Source organism: Triticum aestivum, chromosome 2B (genome assembly GCF_018294505.1).
Source record: "Triticum aestivum cultivar Chinese Spring chromosome 2B, IWGSC CS RefSeq v2.1, whole genome shotgun sequence".
In the NCBI taxonomy this organism is placed as follows: domain Eukaryota; kingdom Viridiplantae; phylum Streptophyta; class Magnoliopsida; order Poales; family Poaceae; genus Triticum; species Triticum aestivum.
The window spans coordinates 774,691,909-774,709,285 of NC_057798.1; the positions used below are offsets into that span (position 1 = coordinate 774,691,909).

A 17,377-nucleotide genomic window follows, 5' to 3' on the forward strand; every position below is an offset into this window, starting at 1 on the left:
ACGGCATCGATAATTGCTCAAGACATGTCACCAGTGGATACATGGGTAGAAAGACTTCAGCACCCCAGAATTTTGAATGTATTTCTATTTCTCCGTAAATTTATTTTTGCAAGGATCTGTGATACTTCCTCTGTTTCAAAATAAATGACGTTGTTTTAGTTTAAATACTTAATGTGACGTCTTTGGCCTTTTCATAAAAAATAGTTTCCAAAACATAGCTTCCACCACTAGCTTCGAGGACTATTTAGAGTCTCCTGTGCCGCACGCCGAACTGCACAAAGGAAGCAATGGTGGGCGTGGTTGCGCTTGTGCCTTGGCTAGCATGGCTTGTCGTCGCTTTCCTCTCCTTCTATCTTCTTAACCTCCTCGCGCACGCGCGCTCCGGCCTCCCGCCGGGCCCCCGCCCACTGCCGCTCATCGGCAGCCTCCACCTTCTCGGTGACAAGCCGCACCGTTCCCTTGCCCACCTCGCCAAGATCCACGGCCCGCTCATGTCAATCCGCCTCGGCGCGGTCACCACTGTGGTCGTCTCCTCCCCCGCCATGGCCCGGGAGTTCCTGCATAAGCATGACTCTGTGCTCGCCACCCGGTCCGTGCCCGACGCCACCGGCAAGCACGCGGCGGGCTCCGTCCCCTGGCTTCCCCCGGCGCCCCGGTGGCGCGCGCTCCGCAAGATGATGGCCACGGAGCTCTTCGCGCCGCACCGGCTCGACGCGCTCCACCACCTCCGGAGCGACAAGGTGAGGGAGCTCACGGACCACGTCGCGCGGCTGGCGCGCGAGGGCACGGCGGTGAACATCGGACGCGTGGCCTTCACGACGAGCCTGAACCTTATCTCCCGCACCATCTTCTCCATCGACCTCACCAGCCTCGACGACATGAGCAGTTCCATGGAGTTCCAAGAGGTGATCACCGCCATCATGGAAGGCCTGGGAACCCCGAACTTGTCGGACTTCTTCCCGGTGCTCGCGCCCGCCGACCTGCAGGGCATGCGCCGGCGGCTGGCGCGGCTGTTCGCGCGGCTGCACGCCGTGTTCGACGCCGAGGTGGACCAGAGGCTGCTCGGCCGCGACGCCGGCCAGCCCAGGAAGAACGACTTCCTGGACGTGCTGCTCGACGTGGCGGCGCGTGAGGATGGCAAGGACCTGCTCGACCGTGAGACACTGCGCTCACACTTCACGGTAAACATACACCTTTCTTTCTTACTCTTTGATTCCATAGATCGCACATGAACCCACACGAGCCTTGCTGACTGAGCCTGAGCCTCTCCCGGGGATCAAACAAACAAATGGTGCCACATGGTCAGCCAAAATGTTGCATCCAGATATTAACTATAACGTGGTACAAATTTCATATCCAACTTTGACTTTTAGATCAGGAAATGAAAATTAGAACTTGATACAGATTGTAAAGATACCAATTATTAGAATGAATGAATGAATTATTGCATATATGATGCATCCATACAGTATCGCGCGCTATGTGCAGTTCAAAACAATTTTGATCCTTTTAGCACATTTAGCAAATAATCCAGTGTACTCTGCATGATGCTTGATTAGTTTATCTTAATGGCCACATTTACTAGACTATATTCATGTAATAATATATTTGCATGTTAGGATTTGTTTGCTGCCGGTAGTGACACAAGCTCTAGCACAGTGGAATGGGCAATGACTGAGCTTCTGCAAAACCCATCATCAATGACTAAGGTTTGCAACGAGCTTGCGCAAGTTATCAGCGCAGGAAGAAACATTGAAGAAGCTGATATTGTTCGGTTGCCCTATCTCCAAGCTATCATAAAAGAGACTTTTCGACTCCACCCTCCTGCACCACTCTTGTTGCCACGCCAACCAGAGACGACGGTCAAAATAGCAGGTTGCACAATACCTAAAGGTTCACGCGTGTTCATAAATGTATGGGCGATAGGTCGGGATAAAGATGTATGGACTGAACCTGAGAAGTTTATGCCAGAGCGGTTCTTGGGTTCAGCAATTGACTTTAGGGGTGTTGACTCTGAGCTCCTTCCATTTGGTGCGGGGCGTCGGATCTGCCCTGGAATGGCATTGGCAATTAGGATGGTGCATGTGATGCTCGCTTCATTATTAAATCAGTTTAAGTGGAATCTCCCTGTTGAGCTGGAACGGGATGGAATTGATATGGAAGATCAATTTGGCCTGACGCTAGCGAAGGTCGTGCCCCTTTGTATTATAGCAACACCCATTTGAGCCAATAAGGAAATGCAACATTGTTGACAATGGTGTTGTTGATGTGTAATAATGTAAATGTATCAGCCTTGTAGTTTATACCAATATTTATGTGAAACTTTTCATATTCTCTCAGAGTATAAACCTTTCATACCTTCATTAGTCAATGATTTTTGCCAAAAAACATGAGCAAGCACAAATTTTAAATTTTTTGATATTCAAGCCTAATACGAAAAACCACGGTGGCAAACTAGAAGCGTTGGCAAGCAAATTTTGGATCTTCACAATATAAACCAAATTTCCAAATTTTAGTATATAGAAAACGAACAAATTGTATTGAACAAATTCTAGATCTTTGACCAGAAAATATATGTACAAACAATTTTTGATCCACATCATAATAGATTAGATGGTCAACTAGGCTATAGTGCTTTTGGATTGTGACCATGATGTCAGGATAATATATTTGGTGGTCAACTAAGCTATAGTGCTTTCGGATGGTGACAATGATGTCTAGGGATGAAAACAGAGCAGAAACTTTCTGGGTTTCCCCCAAAAAGGGAAACAACGAGAAAAATAGGAAACAATAATGGAATTTCTTATGCAGAAACAGTAATAAAGAAATGTCATTTTCCCGTGGAACAACAACGGAAATGCAATATCCGTTTCCATGAATATGAAATGTTTCATTTTTGAGTCAATTACACCGGTGGTGCTAGAACTTGTCGTGAATTGTCATTTTGGTGCTAGAACTTGCGGCATACATCGAACGGGTCTAAAAACTTGACTCGGTCGTGCAAATACGGTGCAAATCACGTTTGGACACGAAAGCGGTGCTGACTAGGCTCGCCTGCATGGCACGGGTCCTGCTGTCAGTGACTGGAAGGCAGGAAGGAGGGCGTGTGGTGTGTTTCCACAAAAACACTCTTCTTCTTTTTTTTCTCTTTTTTTTGCACATAAGAGCTCCCGCTCACTTGGTGTTTTCGGCCTCTGTGAACCGTCCGTCCCGCCTGTTAGTACAGTAGGGAAATTTGAAAGAAAAACTCGAACTTGCTATCATATAGGTGGAAACAACCGGTCATAGGCACTGCACCAACAACGTCATCACACCTATAGTTCATAAGTCCTTTGTAATGTAGTAGAACAAAGTCGCTCCTGGAGTTTCTCTTTTTTAGAAATATGTAAAGGTATGTAAAATTTAATCTCACTAATAAAAATAAAGTTTAATTATTCTTGCACTATAAATAATACATAAAACAGAAGAAATTCTTTAGAAAATAGTTCATGTATTATTTTAAATTATGCATATATCTAAAATAATATTTACAAAATCTAAAAATGTTTTTATACCGTAAAACAATACAAATAAAACCAATTTGCACTATTTTTTAAGAAATTTGTAGAATATATATATAAGTAAAATATAGTACTATATTATAAGTAATATACATAAAAATGAATCACATTATAAAATATTGATGTATTAATTTAAAATTTATCCATATGATTACATTATAAAGTACAGAAATATTCATGTAATAATATGCATATAGAATAAAATATGTCAAAATTATTTTACATTTTCCCGTATATTTCAGTAAATGCTCATAATATGTTTATAAATGTTCAGAGTTTTCACAAAATATTGATTGATGTAGTATATAAAAATGTCATGTTTTAAGATTTTTTTAATATACTTTTAAATATTATAATGGAATGCACTTCGTGCGGCCCATTTTGCACTATTATTTTTATAAGTTTATGTAATATATGTAAATTATTTAAATAATATATTCGAATTATAAATTACAAAAGTATTCACATTATTATTTGCATAATTAACAAAACATAAAATTGATTTTTATTTTTATTTATTTAATAAATGGTCATATATGTTTGAAATGTTCACAGTTTTAATAAAATATTCAGGCATATAAAGTATTCATTTTTATAATTTAATTTATTTTGGTAACATATATTTTTTGTAACACATGATTATAATATAAATAGATTTTGTAAAAAAATATGCAAAATGGGTCCCACCAAGTGCAACCCACATAGGACGTGAAGGATATATACATGACGTAGGTTAACCATTGGCGGAAGCTAACAAACCTACACGGTTCGATTCCCATGCTTTTTTAAATAATTATGGAACCCATATGGCCAACATTTTCACACGTGTCAGGGGTTATTTCGTGAGGACAAAAAAATCAAGTTTCTTTTTGGTAAAATAATAGGCCGCATGTCATCTGTGGTGGCTGACAGCGGGACCTGTGCCATGCAAGTGAGCCTGGTCAGTGTCGCTTTCGTATCCAAACACGATTTGCATCGTATTTGCACGACGGAGCCAAGTTTTTACATTAGTTTGATGTATGCCGCAAGTTCTAGCACCAAAGTGACCATTCATGACAAGTTCTAACACCACCGGTGTAATTAACTCTTCATTTTTTTACCATGGCGATATTAAGACTCAATCCGACACTCAGCAAAACTCATACTGTGGCCAAAAGGACAACACTAGTACCTAACATAATCCTCAAGTCCAGGAGCCTCCATGTGGTGCAGTTGATTTATGAGTTATGCAACCGGCTTAGGAGTCATCGAAAGATGTTCTAGTCATAGTATTTGAAATAGTTTGCTAGTTTTCTTGTGATTTTCTCAATTGTTCAAGGGTTTTTTTGTTCACACGAACATCTGATTTTGTATCTGCCCTGCACCGTTTTCTCTTTGATTTTTTTTGTAGTATTTGTTTCCGTATTCATTTTTGGGGATTTCATTTTCATTCCCATTTGTGAGAAAAATATGAAGAAAATAAAATCACGGCACTTAGATTCGTTCGTTTCCGCTCCATTTTATTAGGCGGTCAACTAGACGGCAATGCTTTTTGGATGGTGATGGTGACGTCAAGATAATATATTAGGGAGTGAGATCCACTAGAATTCTTTTGTATGGTGATGGACAAAGATACGCAATGTTAAAGTGCTTCTTAAATAACGGGATGAACTAAGTAACCACACTTGAGGAAGAGGAAGAAGAATAAGGTGAATATTTTCATGAACTGACCACATATTGCCAAAGGCCAATACCTCGGCCACTTAAGATTCTCCAAGTTACATTCATCACATCCAAGTCCCGCCACATCTTTTCGTACTCCTAACTATGAACGGCACAAAGATAACACAATCTAAAAAATGGCGGTTTAACTTTTAATATTTTTTAAGACTCCATAGCAACGCACTAACATTGTGCTAGGACCCAAATAAAAACTATAGTTATGGTTTCACACTCAATCTTGCCCATCAGTTCGCTTGTGTTTTATAGAAGTTGAGTTGATTGTTGAAACCATGTTAATTGTGAAGAAAATTACTTCTTGATTGATGAGTGATATTTTGGCACTCATTTCACCATTGTTTCAACCGTATAATCCCGGAATATGCGAGAGAATCAGTTCGATATTTCCAATAATGACTAATGAACACAAGAAATTTAAAATCCTTTGTTTAATGCGTTTCTACAAGGAATGGACCCCAAACATAAAATAAAATCATCACATGGAAGGAAACACCAAGTGTGGGAGTCAAGCCAAGCCAAGAAAGATGGGGTCACTAGGAAGGCAACTGAGCAAAGGATGATGCCTTGTAAGAGGGCGCTCGCTTGTACCAGCAGTCGTACTCACCGCCAGGAACTCCATGATGTCCAACCAAGCACACTTTATAAAAGGGCTCAGGTTTAATATGCAATAGAGGCATCAGGAAACATCGCAAAACGCCACCAATAGCCATTCACAAACCCTAGCCGCATCCATTTCCCAGTCATCTCCATACCCATCACCACCATCACTACTGTAGCCATCTCTTGAATTAGCTATAATTGTAACCACTGTATCGAAATTGGCAAATATTGTAAGACTATTCATCAATCAATCATTCATCTTTATGTCGTCTTCAATGATATCTCCTTGCGATCCAATCGTCATGTGTGAGTTATTCACTAAGGCAATGGGTTGTGGCACGGCTTTCCAACCCTATATATTTGTGTATGGGATTGTTGGATGACTTTTCTCAATTGGCGCTATTTGTGTCTGTGATTTGCAATGGAGTTGATTTTTATCTTCTTTTCACCCATAGATACTTGTGATTGGGCAACCGATCAAAGTCCTAGTAAAAAACGAGGATGTGTAGAATGTTACTTTGAAAATCAGTGACAGAATGGATTACATCGGTCCACGGATCCACGCCATGACGAGGTTCGCCGCGCCAGGGCATCCCACATCCCCGACCTGCTGTCGCCGCCGATGGAGCCAAATTAACTCGGTGTGCGGCGGCAGCAGTGGGGGACATGAGTGGCCAAGATATATAACTGCAACACCGAGAAGTACTTGACATGAAGAAAGCAGTAGCAATCAAACTGAATGATTATTATTCTAAGCTAACAAATGGGTCTTGTCCATCACATCATTCTCCTAATGATGTGATCTCGTTCATTAAATGACAACACATGTCTATGGTTAGGAAACTTAACCATCTTTGATTAACGAGCTAGTCAAGTAGAGGCATACTAGGGACACGGTGTTTTGTCTATGTATCCACACATGTATCAAGTTTCCGGTTAATACAATTCTAGCAGGAATAATAGACATTTATCATGATATAAGAAAATATAAAATAACAACTCTATTATTCTAGCAGGAGGGGGTACATATCAACCGAAAAGCAAATGACACTGGATATAGATATGCAAAACAGGCTAATGATGATGGTAAAGATGTGTTTGGGTAAATATACTCCCTCCTTTCTTCTCGGATGTATTCTGATTCATTGTCATCCTCCTGAGCAATTGATAAAGCCTGTGTCGATTTGAGAGAAAAAATATTAGTGAGAGAATGTGCACGTGTCTTCTTCTAGTCGGCCATGGAGTAGTACGTGTGAACCACCGCCCTAATGTCAAAATCCATGACGGCGCCCTACCGAAAACCTTGGTTGCTTGCGCACGAGTCTCATGCCCATTCTTCAATAGTGGATTGTGTGATCTGATGGAGACTCTCCACAATAATTGGAGGCATGTGTAGTCCCTAGCCAGTGGCCAGGAAAATAACAAATCGGATTACCTGTCATGCCACAAGGAAAAGATCCCACCTTGCTTCAGAAGGTAGCCTGTTGTGCTATGTCGATATGTGATGCAATTTATTTTCATTAAGCTTACAGAGTACTAATTTATAACAATTTGATGTTGTGGATGTTGGTCGTAATTTTTATCATATACAGGATAACTTTTTGAAATTGGTTTATTGTAAATATACAATTTTATATCCTCCATTTCAAAATTTGAGGTGTTCTAAAATTTCTAGAAGTCGGACTTCATAATGCTTAACGTAAATATCAAAAAGAATGCCAACTTCTACACTATTAATTAAATGAAATATTATATGTCATGATGGATATAATGAAACTAATTCAACGTTGTAGATGTTGATATTTTCTTCAAAAACCTAGATCACACGGAACTACCTATAGATAAGCTTGACTTATAAAAAATAAATGCACTTATATTTTAGAACAGAGCAAGTAACATTTTTGAAACGAATGGAGTACCTAAATCAGACTCTCTCTTTTTTTTTGGGTACTCCTTCCTCACATATCGGTTGGAATAAGGACTTGTATTATGAGAAGGAGGGGTACTATCTTAAAAGAAATAGAGTACAACTTATATACAGCTGATTGTCGAAAACAGAACTTTGACTATGATTTTTCAGTTTCTCTTCTATTTAGTGCTTCATGTGTCGTACGCCGTACGCCGAACTGCACAAAGGAATCAATGGTGGCCCTGGCTGTGCTTGCGCCGTGGCTAGCATGGCTCGTCGTCTCTGTCCTATCCTTCTACTTTCTCAACCTCCTAGCGCACGCGCGCTCCGGCCTCCCGCCGGGCCCCCGCCCACTGCCGCTCATCGGCAGCCTCCACCTCCTCGGCGACAAGCCGCATCGCTCCCTCGCCCGCCTAGCCAAGATCCACGGTCCGCTCATGTCCATCCGCCTCGGCGCGGTCACCACGGTGGTCGTCTCCTCCCCTGCCATGGCCCGGGAGTTCCTGCAGAGGCATGATTCCGTGCTCGCCATCCGGTCCGTGCCTGACGCCACCGGCAAGCATGCGGCGGGCGTAGCCTGGCTGTCCCCCGGGCCAAGGTGGCGCGCGCTCCGCAAGATCATGGCCACGGAGCTCTTCGCGCCGCACCGGCTCGACGCGCTCCACCACCTGCGGAGCGGCAAGGTGAGGGAGCTCACAGACCACGTTGCGCGGCTGGCGCGCGAGGGCACGGCGGTGAACGTCGGTCGCGTGGCCTTCACGACGAGCCTCAACCTTATCTCCCGCACCATCTTCTCCATCGACCTCACCAGCCTCGACGACCACGGCGGCTCCGAGGACTTCCAAGAGGTGATCACGGCCATGATGGAAGGCTTGGGGACCCCGAACGTGTCCGACTTCTTCCCGGTGCTCGCGCCGGCCGACCTGCAGGGCATGCGCCGGCGCCTGGCGCGGATCTTCGCGCGGCTGCACGCCGTGTTCGACGCCGAGGTGGACAAGAGGCTGCGCGGCCGCCACGCCGGCCAGCCCAGGAAGAACGACTACCTCGACGTGCTGCTCGACGTGGCGGCGCGTGACAAGGGCAAGGACCTGCTGGACCGTGATACGCTACGCTCACAGTTCACGGTAACACGCAACTTTCTTCTTTGCGATTGCAGCTGCTGTTTCAGTTTTCAACTCATATCTAGTAAAAGATCAAAATTAGTACACTCGATGTATTATACCGTTTGAGTGATTCCATGAACCTCTCCCGGGGATCAAAGCACATGGCCAGCCTTGCTGATTGAGCCTCTCCGGGGGATCAAACAAATGGTGGCACATGGCCACAGCCAGCCAAAACAAAAATGGCATCGAGATGGCTCAAGTGGCACAAAATTTCATATCCAGTTTTGACTTTTTAGATCAGGAATAAAAATATAACTTGACAAAGACTATAGAGTAGCCAATTTGTTTCTGTTGATGGTTGATTTTTTTTTTGGTTCCTTATTTCCCTATGCCTAGACCAAATTTTAATGTGGATATTTGTGGCATGTTATTCATCTACTGCTGTCAATAACTCCAAATAATTTAGAGTTTTTTCTAGAAAAAATTGTGCCTTGAGCGTGGTACCACTACAAGCCAAATAAGTATGTTGTCACCACTGCAATACCCCTGGAACTAGTAGTGGACCAAACCACACAAACGATGATAAAAAATATAGATGCAGGATGTACCATTCTAAAATCGGCATCTCTTGAGAAAGCACTTCAAATATTGTTTTACTCATTATACCATTTCAATATATATGGATCCACACTGATGGTGTCCGTCCTATCCTTTGAGGCCCTGTATTGCATATACCTTGAAATTTAGAAATACAACAACATGGAAGCACAAAAATTATAACGACATTCACTCTAGTATGCGACCAGAAACATGAAAACTGATAACCTGAAAAATACCATTTGAATACAAATTAATATGCATCTAAAATTACTATAGAATAGTATTGGCATGGAAATTTTATAGGAATCATGACATGCTATTCATGTGTTACAAAGAACCAAATCATGTAAAATTCAATATGAATTTCCTTTATAAGCACTGAATAATCCAAAACTCAAATTCTTTTTTTTCCGTTGTTTCAAACCAGTGATATTGCAGTTTTGCAGCATTTCCAAAATTTTCACCATAGCTCTCGTAAGATTGCACTTCAACATCGGTGAGTGAAAAAGGAAATATTGGGTCAAGAATAATAGCTTCTTCTACTATAATGCAATAAGATGAATATCAAATATCATGTTACATATGAACGGATTATTGCATATATGATTCATCCATATAGCAACGAAAGTGTAGTTTAGAGTTGTGTCGATTCTTCTATACCACATTTAGCAAATAATACATTGTACTTTGTGTGATGCTTGTTTAGTAAATAGCTACATTTACTAGACTATATTCATCTAACATTATATTTGTATGTTAGGATTTGTTTGCTGCTGGTAGTGACACAAGCTCTAGCACAGTGGAATGGGCAATGGCTGAGCTTCTTCGAAACCCATCATCAATGGTTAAGGTTTGTGACGAGCTTGCACAAGTTATCGGCTCTAGAAGAAACATTGAAGAAGCTGATATTGTTCGGTTGCCCTATCTCCAAGCTGTCATAAAAGAGACTTTTCGGCTCCACCCTCCTGCACCACTCTTGTTGCCACGCCAACCAGAGACGACGGTCAAAATAGCTGGTTACACAATACCTAAAGGTTCACGCGTGTTCATAAACGTATGGGCGATAGGTCGAGATAAAGATGTATGGACTGAACCTGAGACGTTTATGCCTGAGAGGTTCTTGGGTTCGGCGATTGACTTTAGGGGTGTGGATTTTGAGCTCCTTCCATTTGGTGCAGGGCGTCGAATCTGCCCTGGAATGACTTTGGCAATTAGGATGGTGCATGTGATGCTTGCTTCCTTGTTAAATCAGTTTAAGTGGAGTCTTCCTATTGAGCTGGAACGTGATGGGATTGATATGCAAGATCACTTTGGCCTGACACTAGTAAAGAATGTGCCCCTTTGTATTATAGCAACACCGATTTCAGGAAAATAAAAGGCACCATATTAAGAGTGTTTTAGACGTTGTTAATGTGTAATAATTCAAATGTATGAGCCATGTAATTTATATCATTATTTATGTGACAAATTTGATATTCTCTCAGAGTTCAAACCGTATGCGCCTTCGTTATCCACTGCTTTTTCACCAAGAATATGAACAAGAAGAAAATGCAAAAGTTTGATATTCAAATATATTTAGAAACAATGTTTAGATCCACATCATAATAGATTAGGCTATGAACCAGGCTACTTTGGGATGGTGATGGTAACGTCAAGATAACACATTAGGCTGTCAACTAGGCTATAATGCTTTTGCATGGTGATGGAAAGAAATACACAACGTTAAAGTTCCTGTTCAAATAACAGAATAAACAAAGTAAGTGCACATGAGAAAAAATAGAATAAAGTTAATACTGCCATGAACGGACTACATACTTCAAAAGGACAATACCATGTTCACTTAAGATTCTAGAACTTCTGCTACTTGCAAATATCTCCACGTCCTTTTGTTCTCCTTATAATAGTGAACCGCACAACGATCACATGACACCAACCACCAACATCTTTCAATACTCTCAAAAGGTCATTGCTTAATTAACTCCTAATATTTTTGAAGGCTTTGTAGCAATGCACACATGAATTGTGCTAGTGACCAAATAAAAATTGGGGTTATTGTTGAGAAGCGATTTATGGCAGGAACATCCTCGAACAACCCGGATTTGTGCTCACCCGGTTGTCTCGTGATTCAAAAATTAATTTGCTCTTTGCATCCGCGTTAGCCCTGAATTACCTTACATGGGGTCAATGCGTGCAGCTTTTCACAGCTCCACTCATCCCATCACCGTGCTTTTTCTTTTGACTTTCTAATTTAAATTTATTATATCTTTTGAACCAAAAGTACAATATTCGTGTTCCTTGACACGAGGGCTTTAAAACAATACCACTTTTGAATATATTTTCACAAGTTTTAAAAACTTCACCAAGTTACAACTACTAAAACTTAATTGGAACAAATGAATAAATTCACCAAGTTTGTAAACTAAAACTCAAACCCTAAACCCTAAGCCCTGATCTAAATCCTAAACGCAAATGAAACTTGGTAAAACTCAATACTATGACTACCAAGTTTTAATATTTGAAACTTGGAAACAAAAATTAAAGTTGTCAAATTTAAGAGTGGTCTTATTTGAAAGTCCTCGTCAAAAGGAACATGACTATGCAAACGAAATATAGATTGGACTTTTGATCAAAAGTTATAGTAGGTTCAAATTTGAAGATAAAATTAAAAGGCATGGATGTTGGTTGGATGACACATGCAACTCTGTCAAAAGCTAAAAAACGCTTGCATGGATGGACCCCGTCCTACAGTAATTAGAGGTCTATGAGTCATAAATTGTGCATTGTTTCCCGACAAATAGAAGTTTGCCGCAAAAGACAAAGTTAGGAAGCAAACTACATGCACCAAAGAAACATACATAAATAATACGGGACATGTCGTATTACAATAGTGATAACAATGACAACAACTTTTTTTAAAGAAGCAGGAAGTATAAAAACATTCTATCTAAGCAAGGGAGCATATGAAGTATAATTTGGAACACCATCAGTATGAAGCATGAAAATGTGCTATATCAATATACTCATTTCAGTTTGACGAATAGAAAATTAAACATGAAATTAACTAAGTGTGCCGCCAACATGGGGATGCATGTATGTCTCACCTACATACCAAATTCACCGGTTGAACTACGGAAGCGAACTTTCTAGACCAAAGAAGCATGTGTAGTACTCCCTTTGATCCATATTACTTGTTTTTAATTTGTCAAGATCCGGTCGTATCTAATACCGAAACATGTCTAGATACATCTATATCTAGACAAATCTATGATAAGTAATATGGATCGGAGGGAGTATTATTTTTGGAAGGTCCAATAGTAGAGTAGGAATGGTGAAAATAGTGATATCTCAATATAAGGTATCCAAGTAGGAAGCATATTTGTGTCATATTCATGCAAAATTCATGGAAATTCATTGATGACTTGGTGATCCACTATACAAAGGACACAACAAAGTTGAAACCCACTAAAATGGAATAAACCCATGATAGCACACAGAGATATGAAAAAATGTATGAAGATGAGAGAGTGCTCAATACCTAGATCATATGAGGACGGTGCTTGGGCATGGATGGGGGTGGGTCCTGCAGGTTGACATGTGCTGAATTTGTTCCACAACCGAGATGCCCCTCCGACGAGTGAACTAGAGGCTGCAGGGCTCGAACCTGGTGGAGATGACCAGGAAGACGAGGGGGGTTGGTCGCTCGCTCTTGTGTTGTCATGGACAAATGATGAGGGCAACGTCGGACGATATGTCACTGGCGCGTGGGAAGGGTTGGTTCCCGGAGAAGAGAGACAGTGAGAACTCAAGGATATAGCCGAGTCCGGGGCATGCGAGATGGGAATGGGGATGGGGAAGGTGAGACTAATGTCCGAGAAATGGACGAGGGGTTGCTGGTGGGAGGGGGGCGCAGAGAGAAAATAGGGCTTGATTGGTTTGTTCAGTGAGTGGTTTTGAAAGAATCTCAACTATGGAATGAAAAATGTATTGGCGTCATGAGAGTGGCCTGATGAATGCTTCCCGTTGGTCGGCAGATAGGAAGCGTTTCTCTTTCTTTTTTATGTTGCATTCATATGTCCGATCACCTTTCTCCCCTGTGTGTAATCCAGAAAAAAAAAAGGAAAGCCTTTGACGATTCTGGAGTTTGATTTTTCTTCCAAATATTAAATTTACCCAAAAAACTTGAATTTCTGAAACTTCATGACTTCAATTAGTTTGAAATTTCAAAAGAGTCCAGGAAGTTTCAAATTCTGAAAACTAGGCCTGAAATTTGTGAACGTCAGTACTGTACTCGAAAATTTACCAAAAACTTGAAGCTCCAAAAATAGAAACCTGATCAGGCAACGACTTTGACCCCCAATTAGCCAGCATCCTTTTTTCCCCGGCTGCAAGTTTCCTATACTACGTGGTGGATGGCGGGACTCCAGTCGCAGTTGTCATCGTGCTCGTCTCGACCGTGCGATCTGATTCGAATACACCTCAAAGTTGTCAGCGTGCGTCTCAGCCGCAGGATCAGATCACAGAGGTCGAAACGACTTGCACCAATCTACCTCCACGTCAATCAGAGAGGTCTCTATCACACACGTCAATCACAAGGAACCCGATCACAACTCCACGTCGCCACGGGCCAAGACCAATATAAAATAAGATCACCGGCCGGCCTTCTACCCAGAACCACAAGCGATCGAAACCAATGATCCCTGGTACGACGACCACGACCACGACCACGACGACAGCCTAAGCCGATCCAGAGAAGAGCAGACGCGGCGGCGGCCATGGCAGGTCGCGGTGCGGCCGCGGCCGTGGCGGCCTTGCTGTTCCTCGTCTTCTTCGCCGCCTCCTCGTCTGCAGCCGCCGCGCACGTCGACAATGTCGCGGACCATGGTGCGCGCGGTCTCACGCGCCGCACGGAGGCTGATGTGCGGGCGATGTTCGACGCGTGGCTGGCGCGCCACGGCCGCTCCTACAACGCGCTCGCCGAGTACGTCCGCCGGTTCCGCGCGTTCCGAGACAACCTAGACTTCGTCGAAGCGCACAACGCTCGTGCCGCGCAGCGCGGCGGGTTCCGCCTCGGGATGAACCGCTTCGCCGACCTCACCAACGCCGAGTTCCGCGCTGCCTACCTCGGCGCCGGCGCCGCTGGCAGGGCTCGCAACGCAGTCGGCGAGCGCTACAGGTACCATGCCGAGGACGTGCTGCCGGCGTCCGTGGACTGGAGGGAGAAGGGCGCCGTCGCACCCGTCAAGAACCAGGGCCAGTGCGGCAGCTGCTGGGCGTTCTCCACGGTTGCCGCGGTGGAAGGCATCAACAAGATCGTCACCGGGGACCTCGTGACCCTGTCGGAGCAGGAGCTCGTGGACTGCTCACGCAACGGGCAGAACAACGGGTGCAACGGCGGCATCATGGACGACGCCTTCGACTTCATCGTCCGGAACGGCGGCATCGACACCGAGGAGGACTACCCCTACACCGCCAAGGAGGGCAAGTGCGACCTCGCTAAGAAGGCCCACACGGTCGTCTCCATCGACGGCTTCGAGGACGTGCCCGCCGACGACGAGGCGTCACTGATGAAGGCCGTGGCGCACCAGCCGGTCAGCGTCGCCATCGAGGCCGGCGGGCGTGAGTTCCAGCTCTACGAGTCCGGGGTATTCACGGGGCGGTGCGGCACGGAGCTTGACCACGCCGTACTCGCGGTGGGCTACGGCACGGAGGCGGCGGACGGCGGCAAGGACTACTGGCTCGTGCGCAACTCGTGGGGTCCGGGCTGGGGCGAGAGCGGCTACATCCGGATGGAGCGCAACGTGACCGCGCGCGCCGGCAAGTGCGGCATCGCCATGTTCGCGTCCTACCCCGTCAAGACCGGTCCCAACCCGAAGCCGGCACCACCGGCGCCGGAGGAGAAGTGCGATCGCTATTGTTCGTGCCCGGCGGGGAGCACGTGCTGCTGCACGTACGGCGTGAGGAGCGTGTGCCTTGCGTGGGGATGCTGCCCGGCCGAGGGCGCCACCTGTTGCAGGGACCATGCCACCTGCTGCCCGTCGGAGTACCCCGTCTGCAACGCTGGGAAACGAACCTGCGGCAAGAGCAAGGGAAGTCCGTACAGCGTGGATGCGCTGCCCCGGACGCCGGCGAAGCGACAGAGGACGGCGGTCTCAGAGCTTGTTGATTCGATCTTTTCGATCTAGATCTACTTTAGGTTATATACGTTACAACTTTCATTCTCAGAGGACGGCGTTTTAGGTTACAGCTTTCGGTTCTCATAACGTAGCAGTCTTTCTTTTTTCGAGTCATTGCAAATACTTGTATATTATTAGCAGGAGTCATTCTTTTTCCAATTGTCATTGTAAATACAGTATAATTTTACGCGAAGTCATTGTAAAAAAATAGAGAAGTCATTGTATTTATATATAGTTTTTCTTCTCTTTAATAAGGAGTGGTATATAATCATGATCATAGTTCCTAATATGATCCAGGGTAAGAGCTCCCTCCGTTCCAAAATAGTTGACCCAACTTTGTACTAACTTTGTACTAAAGTTAGTATACAAAGTTGAGTCATCTATTTTAGAACGGAGAGAGTAGAATTGAGGGAGGTGAAACTACAAACCAGGAACTACCTTCATGAGCAATAGAGTTCGCCTCATGAAACTCATGTTCAATAACCACTTTGGCAAAATCTGAAGTCATGAAGTAACAATCGTTAAGCACTGCTACTGCACCTCCTCAATCTATTTTAACCAATTGAATCAGCAAGCAACAGTCCATTGTTCAGAGCCATAGCTTCTACTGAAACGACATCATATATCGCTGATAATTTAGAGTTTCTAGTGGCAACAAGAACGGCCGGCCCACTAATCCGCCAGTCCCAGGAGCCAGTTGATCCCATCTTTTCAATCTGGGCTTATTACTTCAACTTTCTAGGATATTTCTTTTCTAACTTCGCGAGTAATCTCGGAGCCTTGCATTCCTTCCGGTCCCTTTTAGTCTGCATATAAGTTTTGCATGAAGTCAAAGTATCTCTAATTTGACTAGAAACTTATACTCCCTGAATTTTGGTACCAATCAATATTCACAATACCAATCAATATCATTAGATTTATGATGGAATGTAGTTTCATATTATATATATTTAGTATTGTAGATGTTGATATTTTTAACATAAATTTGGTCAAACTTTTCAAAATTTGACTTGACATAAATCTTATATGCATAGTAAAAAGGACCGGAGAGAGATTAAGCCCTGATTGTTAAGTGCGAAGTTATGGTGCCTTTGAAAAAAAAACATATTTAGAACTTTCAAAAAAATTACGTGGAAACTTGTATTTCACTACGGTTGCATGAAATTTTGTTGAAGTGGGCACCTTGGTGTAGGTGCACAGAACAGAAAAACAGCTACCCCATAGTTTTGCTCTGTATTGATGCTCGGAAGGGCCGCCGTCGCTAGACCCAAACACTAAAACTAAATCATGGGTTTTAACCTTGACTTCTCTGACTTGACTTCATGCAATTCCTTCAAGAAGAGAACATTGTGTGGATGACGATATTACCAAGTTCAACTGATGAAGCTCGGACATAGAGTTTTCACCCGTGAAACTTGAGGTCGTGGACTCAAAGAGCACCACCAGCCGAAAACCACCTGCATCATCACACAGCCAGGCAGACGCACAGTCCTGACATAGACCCCACCACGCAGCAAGAACCACACATGTCGCCGAGCAATGCTCAGGGACATCCGCCATCACCACCAACTCCATGCCACTTAGAGACCAGGGCGCCCATACAAAGCCAATTTAGCCCAGTTACATGGGGCACCTTCGAAAACATATGCATCAAGCAAAAGTAGAATCGTCAAATCTATTGTTGCATACTACACCATGGGCCATGTCGAGCAC

The 17,377-nt window shown here is 43.6% G+C and overlaps 3 protein-coding genes across 4 annotated transcripts; all 3 read left to right on the forward strand.

Annotated features, from left to right (window-relative positions):
• Positions 1-270: 270 nt before the first annotated feature.
• LOC123047310 (geraniol 8-hydroxylase) lies at positions 271-2,339 on the forward strand. The gene is made up of 2 exons (XM_044470829.1): positions 271-1,181; positions 1,620-2,339. The coding sequence occupies exons 1-2, from the start codon at positions 288-290 to the stop codon at positions 2,223-2,225; spliced, it is 1,500 nt and encodes a 499-aa protein (XP_044326764.1). The 5' UTR covers positions 271-287; the 3' UTR covers positions 2,226-2,339.
• Positions 2,340-7,945: 5,606 nt separating this feature from the next.
• Positions 7,946-10,983, forward strand: LOC123047311 (geraniol 8-hydroxylase). 2 transcript variants are annotated; one of them, XM_044470831.1, is made up of 3 exons: positions 7,946-8,912; positions 10,252-10,572; positions 10,670-10,983. In XM_044470831.1, the coding sequence occupies exons 1-3, from the start codon at positions 8,022-8,024 to the stop codon at positions 10,691-10,693; spliced, it is 1,236 nt and encodes a 411-aa protein (XP_044326766.1). In that variant the 5' UTR covers positions 7,946-8,021; the 3' UTR covers positions 10,694-10,983. The 2 variants fall into 2 exon arrangements, with proteins under 2 accessions (XP_044326766.1, XP_044326765.1); XM_044470830.1 differs by having other exon boundaries at positions 10,252-10,983.
• Positions 10,984-14,097: 3,114 nt separating this feature from the next.
• LOC123047313 (cysteine protease 1-like) lies at positions 14,098-15,935 on the forward strand. Its single transcript, XM_044470833.1, has one exon. The coding sequence runs from the start codon at positions 14,264-14,266 to the stop codon at positions 15,671-15,673; it is 1,410 nt and encodes a 469-aa protein (XP_044326768.1). The 5' UTR covers positions 14,098-14,263; the 3' UTR covers positions 15,674-15,935.
• The last annotated feature ends 1,442 nt before the right edge of the window (positions 15,936-17,377 follow it).

Coding starts and splice junctions, on each gene's coding strand:
- LOC123047310 (XM_044470829.1), top strand. CDS start 288: ATGGTGGGCGTGGTTGCGCTTGTGCCTTGGCTAGCATGGCTTGTCGTC. Junction 1,182..1,619: donor CACTGCGCTCACACTTCACG/GTAAACATACAC, acceptor TTTGCATGTTAG/GATTTGTTTGCTGCCGGTAG.
- LOC123047311 (XM_044470830.1), top strand. CDS start 8,022: ATGGTGGCCCTGGCTGTGCTTGCGCCGTGGCTAGCATGGCTCGTCGTC. Junction 8,913..10,251: donor CGCTACGCTCACAGTTCACG/GTAACACGCAAC, acceptor TTTGTATGTTAG/GATTTGTTTGCTGCTGGTAG.
- LOC123047313 (XM_044470833.1), top strand. CDS start 14,264: ATGGCAGGTCGCGGTGCGGCCGCGGCCGTGGCGGCCTTGCTGTTCCTC.